This window comes from Camarhynchus parvulus, chromosome 7 (assembly GCF_901933205.1).
Source record: "Camarhynchus parvulus chromosome 7, STF_HiC, whole genome shotgun sequence".
In the NCBI taxonomy this organism is placed as follows: domain Eukaryota; kingdom Metazoa; phylum Chordata; class Aves; order Passeriformes; family Thraupidae; genus Camarhynchus; species Camarhynchus parvulus.
Window position 1 is genome coordinate 15,031,183 of NC_044577.1, and position 18,729 is coordinate 15,049,911.

An 18,729-nucleotide genomic window follows, 5' to 3' on the forward strand; every position below is an offset into this window, starting at 1 on the left:
TTGTCAATATTAAGGAGTAACAAGATGTTTATAGTCATGAAAATTGTGCACACACATGGAGGGTATAAAAAGTACAGCTGAAATAATTTTCATCTTAGAACACTGAGATGATGGGGTTTTTCCCTATATGTAATAGTGAGACCTGAAGCGCAGTAGCAAGCAAAAAAAGAAAGGTGGGAAAACCATTTGATGAATGCTGTGTTTTGCATACAGTGACAATATTTATAAAAATGTTTTGGTTTCAATAGGTGGCCTTTAATGTTTTGGAAGATCAAGCTCATCCTTTGAAGTCAGTTAATCAAACACCCTGCAAAAAGAAGGAATATTCACACAGTGAGAACTAACATAGAGAAAGGAGTTTAGTTACAGGATAATTATCAAATACCAGATCAAGTGCACAAAAAAAAGATACACAGCCCATCAAGTACTCTTGCATGGTATTTTTATCCAGGGAACACTGAAAGTAAGGTTCTCAAACATGGTTACTGCAGATCCTGCTGCATTGACAAGGGATGACTTACAGTACATCATCTGTCTCTGCTTCTGAAAAGACTTGCATGTCATGAAAATAAGACAGAGGACTCCTCAAAAGTGCCTGTTAATTTAGGCCAGATTCTAAATATGTGACACAATTCAGTACTTACCTGAAAGGGACAGGCAGAATCTGGTATGTGATCCATGTTTGAGGTATCAAGGTCGGGAAAAGGGCAATGTGTGACCAGAACATACAGAGCAATCTTCTGCAGTGTGAACCTTCAAGTAGCAGTTATACAGGATGGACTTATCTTTTTAAAACAAAATAAAGCATGCTATTTATAACTCCTCAGATAAATGACTTTTTTGAAAAGGATTCTAAAGACTCATGGTTCTCTAACACCTAGAATTCAACTGCCCTGCTGAATATTTCTTTCCTAGATAAATATCAGAGGTGTGAAGTAATGTTCTATTACAAGTGTGTCTGGGAAGCATATTTGTGTACATGTTCTAAATTTAGCCTTCTGAAAGTTGTGTAACTCAACTTTTCCAAACAATAGCAACAATATGGCTTTTGTGTTTTGGTGCGGTTTGCATGATTGTATCTATTCAATTAGTCTCCTGTTAACTGAATGGCTTATACTGATCTTTTTGCATGTGCTGGCTGATTGTGTTTCACAGGTCTGAACAGAGAGTTTTCACTCTTAAAAATGGCCCTAAGAACCCAGTTACACTGCTTGAACTCTGAACAGTCTGTGTGATTTTTAACTGACATTTTTATTTCACAAGTTTAGTACATGCATCTATATTTATGTATAAACATTGAAAAAAAATTAAACTGAAATAGTCTTTTAATACAGCTGAAATGTACATGCAAGTTAAACACAGAAATTAGAGACATGGAGCCAAAGTGCTCCAAAGTTTCTTATTAGTGGTAGTTTGTAGCTGCCCCAAGAGTTCAACGTAGATTACCAATCTGTATCTTAATCTTCCTTCTTTACAGAGAGAAAGAGTAGCCTGTCTCACATCTATATTTGGTTCATACTCCACTGTGCTAACACACCACATCAGGAAGGAATTTCAAATGCTCCCAAGGAATTCAATTACAAAAGTCCTGTTGGCTTTCCTTACATGCATGGGCAAGGGAACATAGTAATCCTGTGTAATAAACTCTCCTCTTGCTGCTGCTGCTGCTGCTGGAGCCTCAAACACGGACTAATGAACCCTCTAATGTCTCTTCACCCTCCTGACAGAGCTGAATACCCTGGGCCACCGTCTCTGTTGACAACCTTTCAGCTGGGCTGACTTGTGCCTGAGCCACCTGTGAGCTGCTAAAACGGCTTCACTTTTGCATTCACCAGGGCAGAGCTCCATAGGCTGTGCAGCATTTGTTTTGGACGACACCCAGTGAGACAGAAATGTTGAGCTTCTCCAGGGGTGCTGATGGGGTAAGTCTGTTCTCCAGCTGATTCTGTGGAAACTGGAGAGCCTCACTGCCATTTCTGCAGTAAACTTCACCTGGAACCTGAGACAGAATAAGACATTATCCCTTTGCAATTCACACTTGTGAACTGTTTTCTGTTTCAATTTTTTTTTACCCCATTCAAAAGTTAAAATTTTCACTGTCTGTATTTTGCTATTATAGGTACACTTGAACAGTCATCAAGTCACTTCTTTCTTATGTCTTTTCTCTAGCTATCACTTTGGGGAAAGGTGTAAATCCAACTTGTATTTTTTATTGTCTTTGACAGCAAAATCAAATTAAACTTACTTAAAAATATGATAGCAAGTAACTAACATCTTCCAATTAGAAGAAATCTGTTCAAACAGCTTGATTTTGAGATACAGCTGTTAATCACTCAAAGCTGTCAATGGCTTCAGATTGATTTCAGGGGCCCATGTTCCCCTCTCTTTTTCTTCCTTTCCTCAAAGTACTTTTTATCCTCTCCTAGTTTATTGTTGTATGAAACCATTTCAAGGTTATCTGCAAGCAAAGAACCTGAAGAATTTTTTTTTTTTTTGCATGGGGTTAGTTTTAACAAGGAAAGGAACTTCTTTCTGAGGGCATTAATGTGTTAATCCATTCTCAGAATAAGAAATTTGTTTTGCTGCAGTGGTTCTTAAGGGGAGAATCCAACACCTTAGTTTTTTATGCTGCCCATCTTGAATCGTGCTAAGATAACAAGATATGAAGAAAGCAGATTAGATGAGTGCATTGCTGCCAAGTTAACTATTATTATTATTATTATGTAGTAGTATTTCTGTATTTCTAAAAACAGAGCAGTTATACCCTCTTCTAGAATTCAAGCCTAATGCATAAAAATGTAAGCAGTCCCCATGTGCTTTATCTTGTATATAAGACTAGTAAACAACTCGAAGACAATTTTTAAAATTACAGATGCTAGAAAGAATGGTGTTTGTTTATATAACACTTAGAGTCTGGAGTTCTAAGTTTGAAGGCTTTCTTAAAATTAATGTGATGGCTGGAGTGACATTTAACCCTAGTTAAATTTGCTGGATTTTTCTATCATTCAATAAATAATAGGGATTTAGGTACTATTTATTATTTACAGGTTCTAGGTACAAATAGTATGCATACTTTGCGGAAATCCTCTAAGATCCATAAAGAGGGATACAGGCAAGACAAAGCTTCAGGATGAAAGAGCAGAACTTGATAAATTGATGACCAGTGGACTGAAATGTTTCAGCTGTCATTGCTCCCATGTCTGTTTACTGTATGGCGTTTTTTTAATGTTGTTGTCCTTGGAAGCAAACAAATAGTGATTTTTGCTCTTACCATTGCACTGAATTAGCCGTGTTAAGGTGTTTGCTGGTTTCTAAACCTCTGATATACTGCTGGTTTTACAGTTAGCAGTGTTGCTTTATTTTCTTTCACAGAGATGTCCAGTGTGACAGGGACAACTTTCCTACTGGCAGTTTCTCTGTTTTGTGTGATGGTGTTTTTTGGCTAGCTTTTTCTTTTCATGCTGATTTCTTAGTGTGGTATGAAGAGTATTTGGGACAGGTGATGGAGGAAAAAGAGTAGAAAGGTTTTTGTTAGAGGTGATGCACAGCAAGAATGGGAATATACAAGAATATAATTCTTCACTATACTTTGATGTTTTAAAATAAAATTAATCTGGAACTATTGTTTCTGGAACTGAAACAATACTCCAGGCAACACTCCAGGACTATAGTGTGTTCTTGGAACCTTTTGCTGGAGAGAATCAAGTTGTCTCTTTTATCCCTTTTTCACTTTTTCACACCTAGCCCTTTACTGGGACTTCTATGCTTTCTCTTTCCATGGAAAGGGCAGGACAACCTCCTTTTGGGGCCAGCAGGGTCCTGGGCTGCTTTAGAGCCTCCTTTTCCCAAGTTCCTGAGCTCTCAACTGACAAGGAAATGCCTTCTGCCTGTGCTGCAGCTCTTTCCTACTGAGGCTCATGTCACTTCCCCTGGCTGGCCCTGTCTCTCCCTCTTTCCCTGCTTCCAGCTCCTGTCCTGCCTGCAGGACTTGGCAGCAGTGACCCCTCACTGCTGTGTGGGAGCCAGGCCCCTGTGGGTGCCCATTGCTCCCCCACGTCTGGGTTTGTGGGAGGACAGACTTCCCCTGCTGCTCAGGGCCCTGCTGCTCCTTGCCCTGCCTCTGGGTGCAGGAATTTGGTTTGGGCCCAGCTGCTGTTGGTCCTGTCCCTCTGGCCCTCAGTAGAAGAGGAAAGTCTGCAAGGGCCACGGTTCCCTTCTGTTTTCTGTCAACCTTCCCTCCAGCGGCAGCTCTCTGCAAGGAAACTTCTTTCCACCTCAGTGCTAAGAAAGAGATGACATTCCAAGTTACTGCTCACCACAGGCCATCCATGTATTATCTGACCTCTGTTTCCTGCCTGTGTCCCCTGACTGTTGCCAGGATAATTTTTATCATTCCTGGTTTGGGGCTTTAGGAACAGGTTAGAATTTCAACCACTTTGTCTCCCTAGAAATATATTCAACCAGTGGAGGGTAAAAAGAGACGTCTTCCCGGAGGAAAACCCACCTTTTGCTCAATGCTCGCCCTTGAGGTGACCTCATGGCTGTTTTATGAGCCTGGGGACTTGCAATACTGCTTGCTTTCATGCCCTCATTCCTGATGATACCTGGAAATGGTCCCTACTCAAAAGGTAGGAAGGAACCAGTAAAAAGCAACAAGCACAGTCTTGGAGAGGACTGATGTCTTTGTCCCTGTTTCAGGTGGGGCTGCGGAAGCAGTGTTTATTGGAAGCCCCTTTTTGCAGGCCTCATGAAGCCCAGAAGTCTGAGGGATGCTTTCTTCCCTTCTTTGCTGTTTATGCGTGTTCTCCCAGGTCTGAGACAAGGAAGAAAGAGGAGACCCACTACATTTACAAACCAGTCAAAGTGAAGCACCTGGTGGCTTTGAGGCTGCAGGGAGTGAACTTTGTCTCTCCCAGGGGCATTTGCATAGTGCACCAGCAGCTTAAAAGCTCTCAACAGAAAGAAACTTACCTCCAAGAAAGTCAGACCCTTTTCTATGTATCACTATCAAAACTGTGAAAAGCACACTTTGCTTCCTACACATGAGGAAAACTTGTGGATTGGACACCCTACATGTTAAAAATGAAGTGAATTTTATCATATTTACCTCTCAAATCCTTTTTAAGTACAGTTGTTTCAGATAACACATGACATTATTTACACTACAGAGACTTGATCTTTTTTTCTGTTTTCCTGAGATGGTTTCCTTTGTTCCTTTGTTCAGTTTTGTTGTTTCCTGTGGACAGCTGGTGAATGTTCTTTTTCTCTTGTCATTCTTCTTTCACACAGCAGTAGCAAAGGGGGAAAATACTTCTCTTTCCTGACACAAATAGCCCACCTTTTTCTGGCTGCTACCAGAATTTTTGTTTGTTCCAGACAGAGGAACAGACAGATAAGTAAACAAGACAGAGAAAGGCATGCTTGTTAAATTTTGCTCCCTTGGACACAGCTGAAACTGCTCATCATGCAATGCCAAAATCCTCTTTTTTTTCCTCCCAGGGTTATGTTCTAAGATATGTTTTGATGCCTTGATAACTTTTCTCTGCCACTACTCTGATATTTCCCTGTCTCTGTCTTCCATGCTTAGCATAAGATGAATAAATACAATATCCATGCATTTGTTATCAGACATTCTGAATCACTTGTCTCAGTTGTTACCAAATTTGCTTATAGTCAACTTCTTGAGTGTGGCATTTTTCCCTTATTTCCAGCTGTCAGCACTATGAAAAATGATACCTCATTTAATTTGAGTGAAAAACAGCTCTTATGTCTGGCTATCCCAGGGAGATGATAGATTGGCCCAACTTGTGCCATGAAAAAATACACTTAGAATGCTCTTCTGAGAGAACAAAAACTCAAGGACATAATACCAAAATTGGTTTGTACCTCCTTTTGTAAGAGTAAAAAGAGGTTTGCCTGTGTTTTCCTAATTAGTTTTTCCAGCAGCCAAGTCCTGTTTGTCCTCCAAGTGCAGTCCTGCCTGCAGGGTAAAAAATCCAAAGTTGCTTGTCTTCTGGAATGTTTTTTTGAAAGCTGGATTTAGCAGGTTTTGTAGAATGGATCTATCTTCAATTCAAATGAAAATAGGGCTCTCTTATGTTTCAATCCTGAAGTTTTCTTTAGGACTTCTGTCTCCCAGGTTTTGTTTTGGGATTAATTATCAAAATTTTGCTCTGCCATATTTATTAGGGGAATACATACAAGTCCCAAGGGGATCTGTCTACTGTGGCAATACCCAAGGAATGCTGACTACTGTGGCAGGGTCCCTGGGTCTCTTACAGGTGTTAGGAAGAGTTTCAGAAAACTGTGTGATATTTGTTCCTTGGTTGGCAGCTTGAGGGTTCATGGTTGGGTTTTAGCGCAAGGGATGGATTTTGCTTTGCCAAGCCCATTTTGTTTAACATAAACCACAATTAAGGGCTTCTTCATATCCTGTTTGAAACTCATGGTTTGAAGGTGGTGCTCAGATTGAGCATATAATCTGCTAATAATAGGAAGGAGGAAGAAATGAACAAACAAAAAAGTAAAATCCTACCTTGACATATAAATTGAAATTCCCTGTAACTACCTTAAGTTTCTTCTAATCCAAACTATTTTAGAATTTGCTTCCAGATCTTGGTTCCATTGCAGGTGTGCATGTCCTTGTATGTAATTAGAAATCTAGTTTATATAAAAATGTATTTAAATGTTGCATATTTTTAAAGAAGCTAAACAAGCAGATGCTTAGGGAAGACTTGTGCATGTGGTTTCTTGGGTGGAATTGTTTTTCCAGAGTGACCTGCAAGCCTAAACACCAGTGTCACTTTCTCAGCTGTTCTGTGGAAGGAAACCCAGCAGCTGCTGTCCCATAGTGTGGGCTACTTGTGGCATGCTCTGGACTATACTCCAGTCAATAAAATTAATATGTCAAACCAATATTGTAATCTAAACGTGTCTAATAATTCCCCACACTGAATAAAAAACTTAAGCAGTGTTTTAGCAGCTATTAGAGAGTTCTTCCTTTTGCTCATTTAGAACAAAATGAAGACTCTAGAAACAATTTCAGATTAAATTGAAAGCAGGTAAATTGTCTTAATCTTAGGAATAAAATATTCCTTAAGAATTCAAAGTGCTTGGTTTTCTTCTCTTATTGTTATGGTCACTATACATTTAAGAATTTTTGGATTAGAAATCCCTTGTTTTAATTTAGCATTTGATATATATACACATGCTCATCTTGTTTAAAGACTGATTCAGCAGAAGAATCATGTTGAACATATATATTCAGTAGCTAGTAAGTGAAAAAGTATTTACTGGTATAATGTGAAAATGTAGATTTCATGGTTGCATGTTCAAAACCACATAACACTGGGTTTCTCAGTATATAATCAATGGCAAATTTTTTTCTAGCTGTTCTAAATTGAGAACTTTTTTAAAATTTGGTTAACTGATGTCAGGTGATGTCCATGGAAGAAGCCCTTCACACTTCAGATGGCGACAAAAAAAAGCAGGCAGCTTAATGCTACCAAACTAGGGGTGTGTCAAATCTCTCTCAAGAATGATAAACTCAATGGAGTTGTCTATTTTTAACCTCCTGTTCTTTCCTTTTGGCAGACTAATCAGTGTTAGCTGAGCCGTTTCACTGAATGAATCCAAGGGACTCTGGTGCTTTCTGAAATGAGTGGGGGACCCTGAGAGAACGGCTCAAGTCTGCTTTGATGTCTGCAGCCCCGTTGTGAAGCACGATGTCAGATGAAGCCAGCTCGGAGCAGAAACCTTCTTCTACAACAACAGTCAGCTCCGTTGCTGTGCAGGCTGGGGATGCCAGCATTGTTATAGCTGTGCTGAAGGTAAGGCAGCAACTGCTGGTATGTGTGCTCTTGTCTTTCTGCTTTTAAATATTAAAAAAAAAAAAGCAGAAATAAAAAATATTTCTGCTTTTAAAATATTAATTTAAATGGTTAGCGCTTTTAAATATTCTGGGCAAATGAGTAGTTAGATTAAAATGATGCAGCAAGGCCATTTGATTAGTCAATATCTAATAGACTTGGAAGTTAACACTTGTTTCTGTTCATGATTACTCTTGGTGGCTTTTGGGTTACTGGTGGTTTTTTTCCAATAGGATAAATAGTTTGGTCAAAATATGTAGGGTCTTGGAAGGAATTCCTCTTCCTCTATTTATAAAGAGTTAAATTAAGAGAGGCATAATAATGTGTTGAAAGCATGATGATTGCAGTTTAGCCTCCTTGAGTTACTTTAACCTGTACTCAGCACTAATTGTACACAATAAGTGGCTCTCCAAACTCCACAGATGAGATATTTTCTGGGGAAAAAAATTGTCTAAACTTAATAATGAGTAGTTATTTTTGAAAGCTGTGAATCCACAGTCGCATGTGTTTCAGTAAGCCCTTGTGTGCATGCAGTTGTGTTTATAAGCACCGAAAGGCCTCTTTTGTGAGCTGGAATCCACACCTTCACACCTGGCATTGGGAGTAAATCTGGGTGCTAGTAATGAATCCCAGCTGGAATTTATTGGCATTTTTTCATTCTCCAGGCAACGTGGAAAACGTACTAGCTTCAGCCATTAGAGTCTGTTTGTGATGCAGAATAAGGTGATAATGAGTTGAGTTGTCACCTAATTCAGGTGATTACCTCAGTCGTGGAAAGTATTTTTTGAGGTCAGTTTTCACCCTTCCTGTGAGGTGGCCTGCTGTTGCAGGGGAGTAATTTCATTGCAAGGAGACTCAGGTTGATGGTGAAGTCATTTATTTTCCCTCTCTGTGCTGTGGAACCGTGACAGTGGCATCACAGTGACATCACATCTTCGGTCCTTATCGGCATCCTTTGGTGCCTGTCCCAAAGGCTGTTAAGTGTCCCTGCTGCTACTCTTGCAATGTCTTGTTCCATATATTCACTATAGAGGTACATGGGACCTACGTGGTAGAAATAAGATCTGAGGCTATCATTTTTTGCAGCTCCTGTACTACATTTTTTACTTCTGCTTGTCCCACTCACCCACCAAATTCATGTAACTATCTGTGTCATCTTCAGCTGAAAGGGAGATGAGTCAGAGAAAAAATTTTGGCTCATTGTGATAATTTTACTCTTCATGGACAAAATCAATATTAGAGCACCTTCTGGATAACACTAGTCTGGGATTTTGTCACCTGTTTCAAATGAAGTTTGTACTGTATTCTCTGTGACTTCATTGTGTGTATTGTCCCTGTGCTCCTATGACCATGGAAAGCGTGTGTGAGCTGAGAACCCGTGTGAGTGAATAAATGAAGGAAACTTTGTGTTTTCTGAAGGCTGTAATTGTTTGCTTATTACAGTGTGGAAAATGGGTGAAGCTTCAGCTGGCTGAATCAACACCAAATATATTAGAAATTGGCAGCAATCAAGATGAGACTAAAAAACTACTTCAAGATCATGAATTCCTCCTGTCCAAGCTGAAGGTAAGATGTGATAAGACCACAAAAAAAATTACTCAAGCCATTACAGTTCAGGTACAACAGCTGATGAAGTTCCCTGTGCCTCCTATTGCAGTATGGTGGTTAGGTTACACTCCACATAGGAAAAAATATGTTCAGCCTTCATCAGTGTAGCAAATCTTCGATGTCCTTGTGGCCTCCTTCCAATTCAGGATATTCTGTAGTTCTCTGGAAATTAGGCTTCTTCCCAGGAAAAATATGCTTCTGACAGCAGCAGGAAAGGCACAGGTTTTTCTACTTTATACATCAGTGTAAAGTGAAAAAATCCTATAGCTCTCAGTAACTGCTAAATATAAAGGAATGTCAATTATTTTTTTAATTCTTCAGTGTTGTGAAAAGTCTGATTATTTTATAACAGCTGTGAACACAAGCAAGCCCCTTGTAGGTCTGAAGCAGATATTCCATAAACATTTAAATTGAACCTTAATTGATGTAAATTGCATTGGGAATGATACTGTAGGATTAAAACAGCTTGTCTTGATCTAGGAATATTTAAGTAACAGTCCTAAAATCAGATTTTGGCATTTCAAAGAGCAGTGCATAGGAATGGTGTCATTTGGATGCTGAGTGACAGGCTTGCATGAAAGAACTGAGTAATTTAAAGTGTGGGTGTTTGACACTTATCTACTCAATTTTTGGGGGGATTGCATAAACTTGAGATCTCAAAGAACAAACATGATTTGGATAGGATCAAGTACTTCATTTAATACCAATGACTACGTGCTTCCCCAGTCTTTAAAAATATCCAATGAGTGTGAGGGAACTCAGTACAGTGTGTAGAGAATGTAGCTAATACACTGCATTGTGTGGATTTTTAAGAGTATGAAGAATAGAATTATGGAAAAACCTGCCAACACCCAAAACCAACCAGAATACCCAAATCCTAGAGAGAGGTGGTTTTGCTTTCCTTTTTTATGCAAAGTGCCTCATCTTTATTGTCACTAATGCAACATTTGGGTGTTCTTGGGGCAAACTGCTGTGTCCTGTTTGAGCAATTCAGAATTAGCTGAGTTCTTACACCCTGATGACAGGAAGAAGCTGATTATTTTTCTCCTAATTTTCAAAAATAAATATTAAAGAGTGGAAAAAGAAAACAGAGTAGTTCCCATCTGTGAAGGAAACTCCCATATTTCTAAGAAAAACAAAGTTTCAAATAACATTTTACTATCAAGTCAAATCAGATGGGAAAAATTTTTATGCATAAACTGCTAAAGAATTCTTTGGGAACAAATACTCATTATTTCATGGTTTATGCCTGTGGTCATTGCAAAAATTCAGCATTGATTAATGAATATTCTATAAAAGAATTAAGTTCAAAGTGACTATTTTTCCTCAATAATATGAACTGTGATAATAAGGGGCTGCAATGTTGTTATAACAACATTCTTCCTGGCTGTTCATTTTTCAGCCATGACCATTTGTGACTTTATAGTAAGTTGTTAACACTTGTCAGTAATTATATTGGCTTAAACCCATTCGTAACAAGTTTTTCCAAACTATTTTTTCCAAAACCAAAAGTTATTGATTGATTCTATAGTTTTTGAAATATTGCTTATAGTAATTCTTTTCCACTTAGCATTTGATAATGAATTATACCTTAGATATGTGAAGATGGGTAAGAGGCAGTTTGAATTGTTTCCCCATTTCTTTTTTATTGTTGTAAAAAAAAAAAAGGAAAATTAATCCTGACAGATTCCCATACTTGATATGCATATGCTTAACTTTGCTGATTAGACTAACCCAATTCAAAATTAAAGTTTTGTGCAGGTCAGGCAAAAATTCTTGAATAAGTAATGATTCCATCATGAAACTAGTCCTGCTTAAGGCAAGACTTAGATGATTCATACTAAATACATCTTTGGAATCAGCAGAGATGAACCTATGGACTTTTAGAAGACAATTTATGGAGTAGTTGTCCATTCTGGCCTTATTCCATGTTCTTTCGTAAATTCATTCTAGGTTTTGTTCACCCCTTTGCTTTTTAACTTCATTATTTTCATCCCAGTATATTTATTGCAAGTTATAATCAAAATATTCTTCTGTCAGCTTAATATGCTGAAGATTCACAGGTGTAAGTAAGTACAAAATCTGGCAGAGTGATCAGTTTACATTCAGTACTTCTGATGCTAGAGCAAAAGGAATGTAACACAGCTCAGTATTTTAGGGAATTGGTTTTGACTTAGCAATGCTAACAGGGTTAAAAGCCCAAACAAACAGTTTGACATTTAGTAAGGCAGATGGTACTTTAAACAGCAATTGGAATAGATTTGTTGAAAGAGAAAACAGTAATTTTTAGAACCATTTTGAATTTCTTTTAATGTTCAGAATTATATTGATAAAAATTGGTGTGTGGTCTTTAGGGCCATAAGGAAAAAGATATCCGAAATACTTTGCTTTGATAGAATGTACTCTAGCTTATTCATAACTGATTTACATTTGTTCCATTAAATTTAGGAATTGGGAACACCCCACTGCTTAAACAAAAGCAGAACACAAGTTTTGAAAAGGGCCCTATGCAAATGTTTTTGGATTAGGAAACAGATGTGTTATTATTAATGGAGTTGGAAGAATAAATGTTGAACAGGAAAGATTAAAACTGAGACTAAACAGAGAACATGTATACAATGTTTACATCCAGTTAAAATTCCCCTCAGTAGTCTCACCTGATAGGTTCTGATTCTAAGCTATTATATTCTGTTTCTGTTTTGGTAAATCAGGCCATATCAGCAGCACCAGTTTAGCTGAAACCATCAACTGCTGCAATTTCATGGAAGTCTCTTTCCCAATATCTGATTCATTCTTTTTTAGGTAACTTTCAGCAGGTTCATATGTTCTGGAAATATGTATATGTACATATGGATGCCTCATTTTTCACAATTTAAAAAGAAAAATGAAAAGAATCAAACCTATAAAACCTGAGACAAAATTTCCAGGAGGCAAAATGATATGATTGAATGTTGCATAAACATTTCTCTGCCATTCTCCTGTTTCCAAGAGAAGCTGTGCTTAGAGATAACATCATTTCTTAGTGCTTGGGTGTCTCAGTATTAAAACTCACTGGATCTTCTGAAAAAAAAAAAAGTGTGTGTGTGTCCATAAAAATGTTAAAATTCCCAATAAGACATTCTTGGTTTTCTTCCAAAGTTCTGGTTTTTATCATGAGAGAAACTGTGGCAGAACAGCCACAAAAGTGAAGAGAATCTAACCCATGAACTTAAGTTTAAAATCATCATTGTTATTAATTTGGCTCATGAACCTGAGGATTGCTCCTAATTATTTTATTTACTTTAATTCACAGAGCATAAATTGCAAAATATTAATTTATATGCAAGAAAAAAAATAGAAAATGACATTCTTCAAAAAGCACTAATATAATACACTCATTTTTTGCATTTGATATCTTTTAAATAAGCCTTCCAGTTATTTCAAGTAAAAATATTTTTTAAAAGCTTCTTTTTCAGTAATTTTGTTAGGGAAGAAATTATTTGTTAATATTTTCTGAATTATTGGCAAGTAGTTGTCGAGGTGCCGGACAGTACAATTAGCAGCAAAGTTCAGCTGCATTTTTATCAAACCAGAGCTGACTTTTGCAAGTTATCAAAAAAAAAAAAAAAAGGGAAAATGTAAAATGTAATAAATATTTTTTTTTTCATTGTTAGTTCGTCTCACTCATCAACTTCAATATTTGTATGAACAAAATTTCCAACAAAATAGTCTTTGTCTTGAGGTAGCTTTATGACTATTTTCAACAACTGTGTTGTATAATGTCAGCATTGCTTTTAGCACTAACTAAAGGTTAATTTTAGCAGCATCTCAGTGCTAAGAGAATGGGAGGGTAGTTTACACATCTGAAAATTCCAAGATGTGTAGTCAGTGTACAACAGCTCAGGAAAGGCAAAAGATCATTTCCCCCTCTCATTCCTTGCTCTTTTAACAGAAGGAAAAGTAATCTATTAATGGACTGTGAACAAATTTATACAAAAGTTATACTATCCAACGCAACTTACAGAAAAGACTTTTCTGTCTTTGCTGCAATATCAGAGGCAAATGTACCCTGAGAAGGAGTGGGGGGAGAGGTGTGGCTGCACAGCAGCTGCATCACCAGGCAGGGAGCATTCCTGCTGCAGGCCTGGGATTGCATCCACCCAGTATCCCTTCAGTCCATCTGAACCACAGCATTGCTCCCTTTAAGCCACCAGTGCTCTTCTTTTGGTGTGGTAGAATTAGGCATATCATAGATATTGAATAGAAAGTGAAATTGGTCTGTGGTTTTCAGAGCAATGCTTTTTTGACATGATTTTACTGACAGCAACAGAAGCTGCGTGTTTTCATGAGCTCCTTTTTGACCACATGCTAGGCATTCCTTGTATTGTCAAGCCTCATTCCAGCTTCTCAGAGTCCATAGAGAACTCCACTCTTCTGGATTTTTGTGCTCACAGGGGATGAAACATGAGATTCAAGAAGTGTTTGAAATAATTTTCAGTCTTTACTGGAAAGCTCTGTTAAGTTCACTCCTTTGATAGAAACCTCATTAAAATTCAGGGTTCAGTGAAATAGTCTGTTTTCCATAAGTCATAATTTTTTTGATGGAAATAATTTTTTCCTCTTAATATGGATTGGATATTAGGGAAAAAAATTTGACCACGAAAATGAGTTCATCCTAGAACAGGTTGTGCAGAAAAGTTCTGGAATTTCCATTGTTAGGGATATTTAAGACTTTGTGGACTAAGAAGTCCTTGAGTAACTAGAGCAAGGGGTTAGACAGATGACCTGAAGAGTCCTGTCCAAATTATTCCTTGGCTCTGTGTTGATAAAAGGGTTATATTTCAAAGATAAAAAATAGAAAACAAGTAGTATCAGTCTACTTAATTTAAAAATAAAGTATTCACATATGTAGTATATAGAAACTAACATAGTTGAGGACAATTTTTTTGAAAGTTCTCAGTAACTAGTGGCTTTGACAGTTGTGGGAAGCATAATTTTAAACTCAAGGCAATAAAACCTTAATATTACTCTGACCATCTTAGGTATTTGAACAGTTTCTCAAAGAGTAGTTTCATGTAAAATATTTCTCTCTTTTTTTTTGATTAGTCTGTCTTCTCAAAATGTAACTTTTTCTGTTGCTGAGGAAACAGACAACATGACAACTCTTGTGATACTATATTAGGTTTTTTGTAGCATTACAGGAGCTATTATTTGAATAAAATACACACTCGTTTTAAATGAGAGAACCATATTCAATCCAGGCTAAAAATTAAGTCTGTATTTGAAAAATTCCATTAATCAGTTCTAAACACTAAAAGACTATTACACATGAACAGTTTCATAGGGTTTGGTTTTTGGGTTTTTTTGCAGCTTTATGAATACTAGTTTTGTATTTCATTAAATGCAGCAGTTTGGTTTGCTTTAACCTTCTAATTTTCTTTGACTGGAGTTGTATTCAGCTCATAGTAACTGAATTTTAAAAGGTGCAGGAAGCATGAATGATAACCTTTGAAGAATATTCCAGTTTTCTCTGTGTCTTAGGGATTAGCTATTCCTCACAGCTAATCAATTACCAGAAAACAGAGCCTACTTGTCAGGGATAAATGGTAATTAACAACCTGTTCAGAAAAAAGGCTTCTAAAAGAAGAAAATCTACTTCTGGATCCTATACCATTTGTGTAGCATTCATCTTGCATAGTTAGGAAAGATTTAGCATTTGAAATGTCTTTTAAATATGTTGGCCCTGATTTAATATTAGGATAAAAGCATACCTAGTTTTATTTCAAAATATAAAATAGTCAGCTCTTTGAAAACTTGTCTTTGCCAAAAAATTCCACATGGAACTACCTCAGATGTCATCTGGTTTTCTATAGTGTATTCAGAGCAGCTGTGAAATTGGTCTGATATTTTGGTAAAATTAACCTTGTAGTGACAAGCAGTTTGGATGTAACATTCTGGGAATATTTTACCCCCTTTTTTAATATCAGCATTGTCATGACCATAATGACTTCTCATTAACTGATATTAAGATGTTGAGTTAGTAAAGAGACTATCAATATCTCATATACTCATTTAATTCCTGTTATACTTGTTACAGAGCTGGTCTAGAATGTTAATAATATCCCATATTGGATGATTAATGAATGCCACTGCTTTTACTGAGTTGTTATGCATGTAACAATTTTATGCCTCATCTAGAAGGAAACATCATAAAGGCTTCTCTTAGAGTTGGTTATCAACTTTTTATCCAGTAGTATATGAACGGCCATTTGAATTGTCTAATAAAAATTTATTTTCACATTCCATATTCATGTGGTAGCACCTCCAATAACAAAAGAAGTGACACTTCATTAATTCATGCTCATGATAAAACGCAAGATGGGGGTTGGGAAGAACACAGAACAAATGTTAATCAATTTTTCTGACGCACTAAAGATTTGTAACATAAACTGGAATTGAGCCAGCAGTTATCTTGTGGTGAGATTAACAAAAGGAATGAAACACAGAATAATTATTTTGACAATAGAGCATTATTATTTGGTGGCCAGCTTGAGCAATTCAGCAAGCCGAACTTGAAACATTACATAATTTAGGTGAGGTTTTGGAGAATATGTGTTTATGTTCAAACCACTCTTATCTGGATCGCACTGTAGTCATCAGAAACTTATGAGTAAATTGCCTCACAAACTACTAAAACTTATTATGTCCAGTAATGTAATATGATGACATATGAAATAGGAATCAAAATATCTGCATTGCTACTGCTTCCAGGAGGACAGACCTCTGTTTATGGAGATGTAAAAACATTGGAGTGTAAATATTAGAGATAACATTATAAATTCTCTTAAATCTTGTTTGTATTTGAATTTTAGAAAACTATTGCCCCTTAAGTGCAGATGAAATTCAGAAGCTTCACATAAAACATGCAGAAATAGCTACACTCCTATCACTAGGAACTGGAAATAAAGCAGGAGTAAAAGGTTTGTGGCTCCTGTACAGGCCCACTGTAAAGATATCCTGACACTGGTATCAGCACAGTGTTTTGGATTTTGTGTACAGATTTCTTATGTCTGTTTTGTTTTGGTATATTTCCTTCTCAGGCTTTGGAAGACAAGGTATGGGACCTGCTGCAGGAAGCAGATAAGGTTGCAGAGGAGAACAAAGAAAAGAGTCAGGTTTATGATGCCATGGCAGAGACCCTTGGAGATGCATGGGATGCCCTCATCATTATGTTGGAGAAGCGACAGGCACTTCTGGAACTCACTTCAGTGTTCTTTGAAAATGCTCTGGAGGTTTGTATTTAAATCAAGTAACTGTTAATTCAAAGCCACCCTCCTCTTAGAAGTACTCTGACCACTGCAATTTCAATGTGTTTTATATTGTTCACTGCATTCTTAAAGGTTGAGGCAAACAAGAAAATTAAATTCTTGGGATCCTTCCTTTTCCATCTTTCAGATAGTATAGGATGAAGCTGAACGAAATGCCATGTAGACTTTAAGAAATATTTTAGTCACAATGTCTCCCAAATTTGTACTTGACAGAAAATGCCAGTAAAAAGTGGAACTGGACCAAACCCTATAATATGTATTTCAGTGGCTGTGGACATTCTGCAGAATAGCTTTCATTTCTTATGATTAAAATTATTTGGCATTGAAAGAACTTATTCTCAGGTGCCCTCAGTAATGCACACTGATGATTGGTCACTGAAAGTTTTACACCAAAATATCCATGAGGTATTGTAATCACATAAAGCAAACTTTAGTCTAACTTGACAATGCTTTATCTGAGACGTTGGTGTACAGATGGACACTAAAAAAAGAAAAGCTGTGTGATCCCTGTTTACCCATTTCTCTTATCCTAATTCACTGATACACACAGGGAGCCAAAGAAGAGAGGGATTCCATACCCTGCAGGCTTTTGTCCGCTCTGTGTAGCCTCATGATCAATGTCCCCACATCCTGGAACTTGAAAACTTTAATAATTCTCCCTGATAATTTCATTTCTTTAGTATGCCAGTGCCACCTATAAGTTGCAGAAGCAATTACTAACTGCCTAAGAAGTCCAAGATCAACAATCTACTAATTATTGTGTTCTGATAATGTGTATTATACAAAGAAATTAGATTTGGCATAAGGCTTTGTAGGAAAGACGATTAACAAAGTGGCAAACTTTAATTAAAGATTGTGTCAACTAAAATCCTTCAATCAATCAATACTTGAAAGAAAAAAAACAACTCAGAAGGTGCATAGAGACCAGAAAGTATCTGTATCTGGCAGTCACTAAAAATGCCTTTATCCAAGAATTTACAAGTGCTCTTGAACTTTCCCAATAACACAGAGATTACGATGTAGTTATGCAAAACAAAATTACTGTGTGCTTCTCCCTATCCTTTGTTTCCTTAATGCAGTTTGCTGTTAAAATTGACCAAGTTGAAGATTTCCTGAAAAATGCTCAAGAGTTCGATAATATTGATTCTTTGAGAGAACTTCTTCTGCAACAAGAGCATCATACAAAAGGTACAAACAGAATTCCACTCCTGACAGCATGTGGTTGTGTGCTGGCTTCTTGAGGGAGTAATTTTATTCTTTCTGTGCATATTAAAAAATAAAATCTTATAACAAATATGCAAATATTCTGTTTGGAAAAATATAATGGTGAGATAGATTTTAGCAGACTTGCTGAAAGATGTGAAACTCCTGGTTTCAAGCTAGCCCTTGCATCTCCCCTTCAACCACTTTTCTGCACATGCCCTTGCCCATAAAGTTTCTTTCACATGAAGTCTTTTTCTTTATCCAAGCTTTCATGTGAAGCGCCTTTTAATATATTATGGCATATTCAAATCAAAAAGAGAAAAAAGTTTTTGGAACTAATCTCTTTGTGTAGCTACTTCAGATACCTTTGCAATTCCATGTGGTTCTGCATTTTTTATAAGTCTTAAGACTCTGTAATTTTAATCAGATTTTAAAATGAAACTTGGCAGAATATCAACCATACTTAATTATTCACTATTGGAGCACTAGCTAAAACAGTTTTAGCTACCTTGAGCACCAGGTATTCTGCCTGGGAGGTTGAATAGAGAATCAGACTTGGATAACACTAATATGGGTTTAGGGTCTTCCAAATAGATCTTCATGGGAGCAAAGTTCTCACTGTATATCAATTTTAACTTGAAGTATCTGGCAGCAATTTACTGCTGAAAAGATAGTCTATAACTGTGAGCATCAGATGAAATTATTTGCCAGAAAAAGTCTTTGCTTTGATGGCAATAAGCCTT

The 18,729-nt window shown here is 37.0% G+C and overlaps 1 protein-coding gene across 1 annotated transcript in view; it reads left to right on the top strand.

The window, feature by feature from the left end:
• Positions 1–1,689: 1,689 nt before the first annotated feature.
• Positions 1,690–18,729, top strand: part of CCDC141 (coiled-coil domain containing 141) — a 53,178-nt gene continuing 36,138 nt past the window's right edge. The window contains exons 1-5 of the mRNA XM_030952376.1: positions 1,690–1,922; positions 7,594–7,829; positions 9,312–9,434; positions 16,556–16,747; positions 17,863–17,971. Coding sequence (XP_030808236.1) covers positions 7,725–7,829; positions 9,312–9,434; positions 16,556–16,747; positions 17,863–17,971 — 529 coding nt within the window. The 5' untranslated portion in view covers positions 1,690–1,922; positions 7,594–7,724. The remainder of the gene's footprint in view (positions 1,923–7,593; positions 7,830–9,311; positions 9,435–16,555; positions 16,748–17,862; positions 17,972–18,729) is intronic.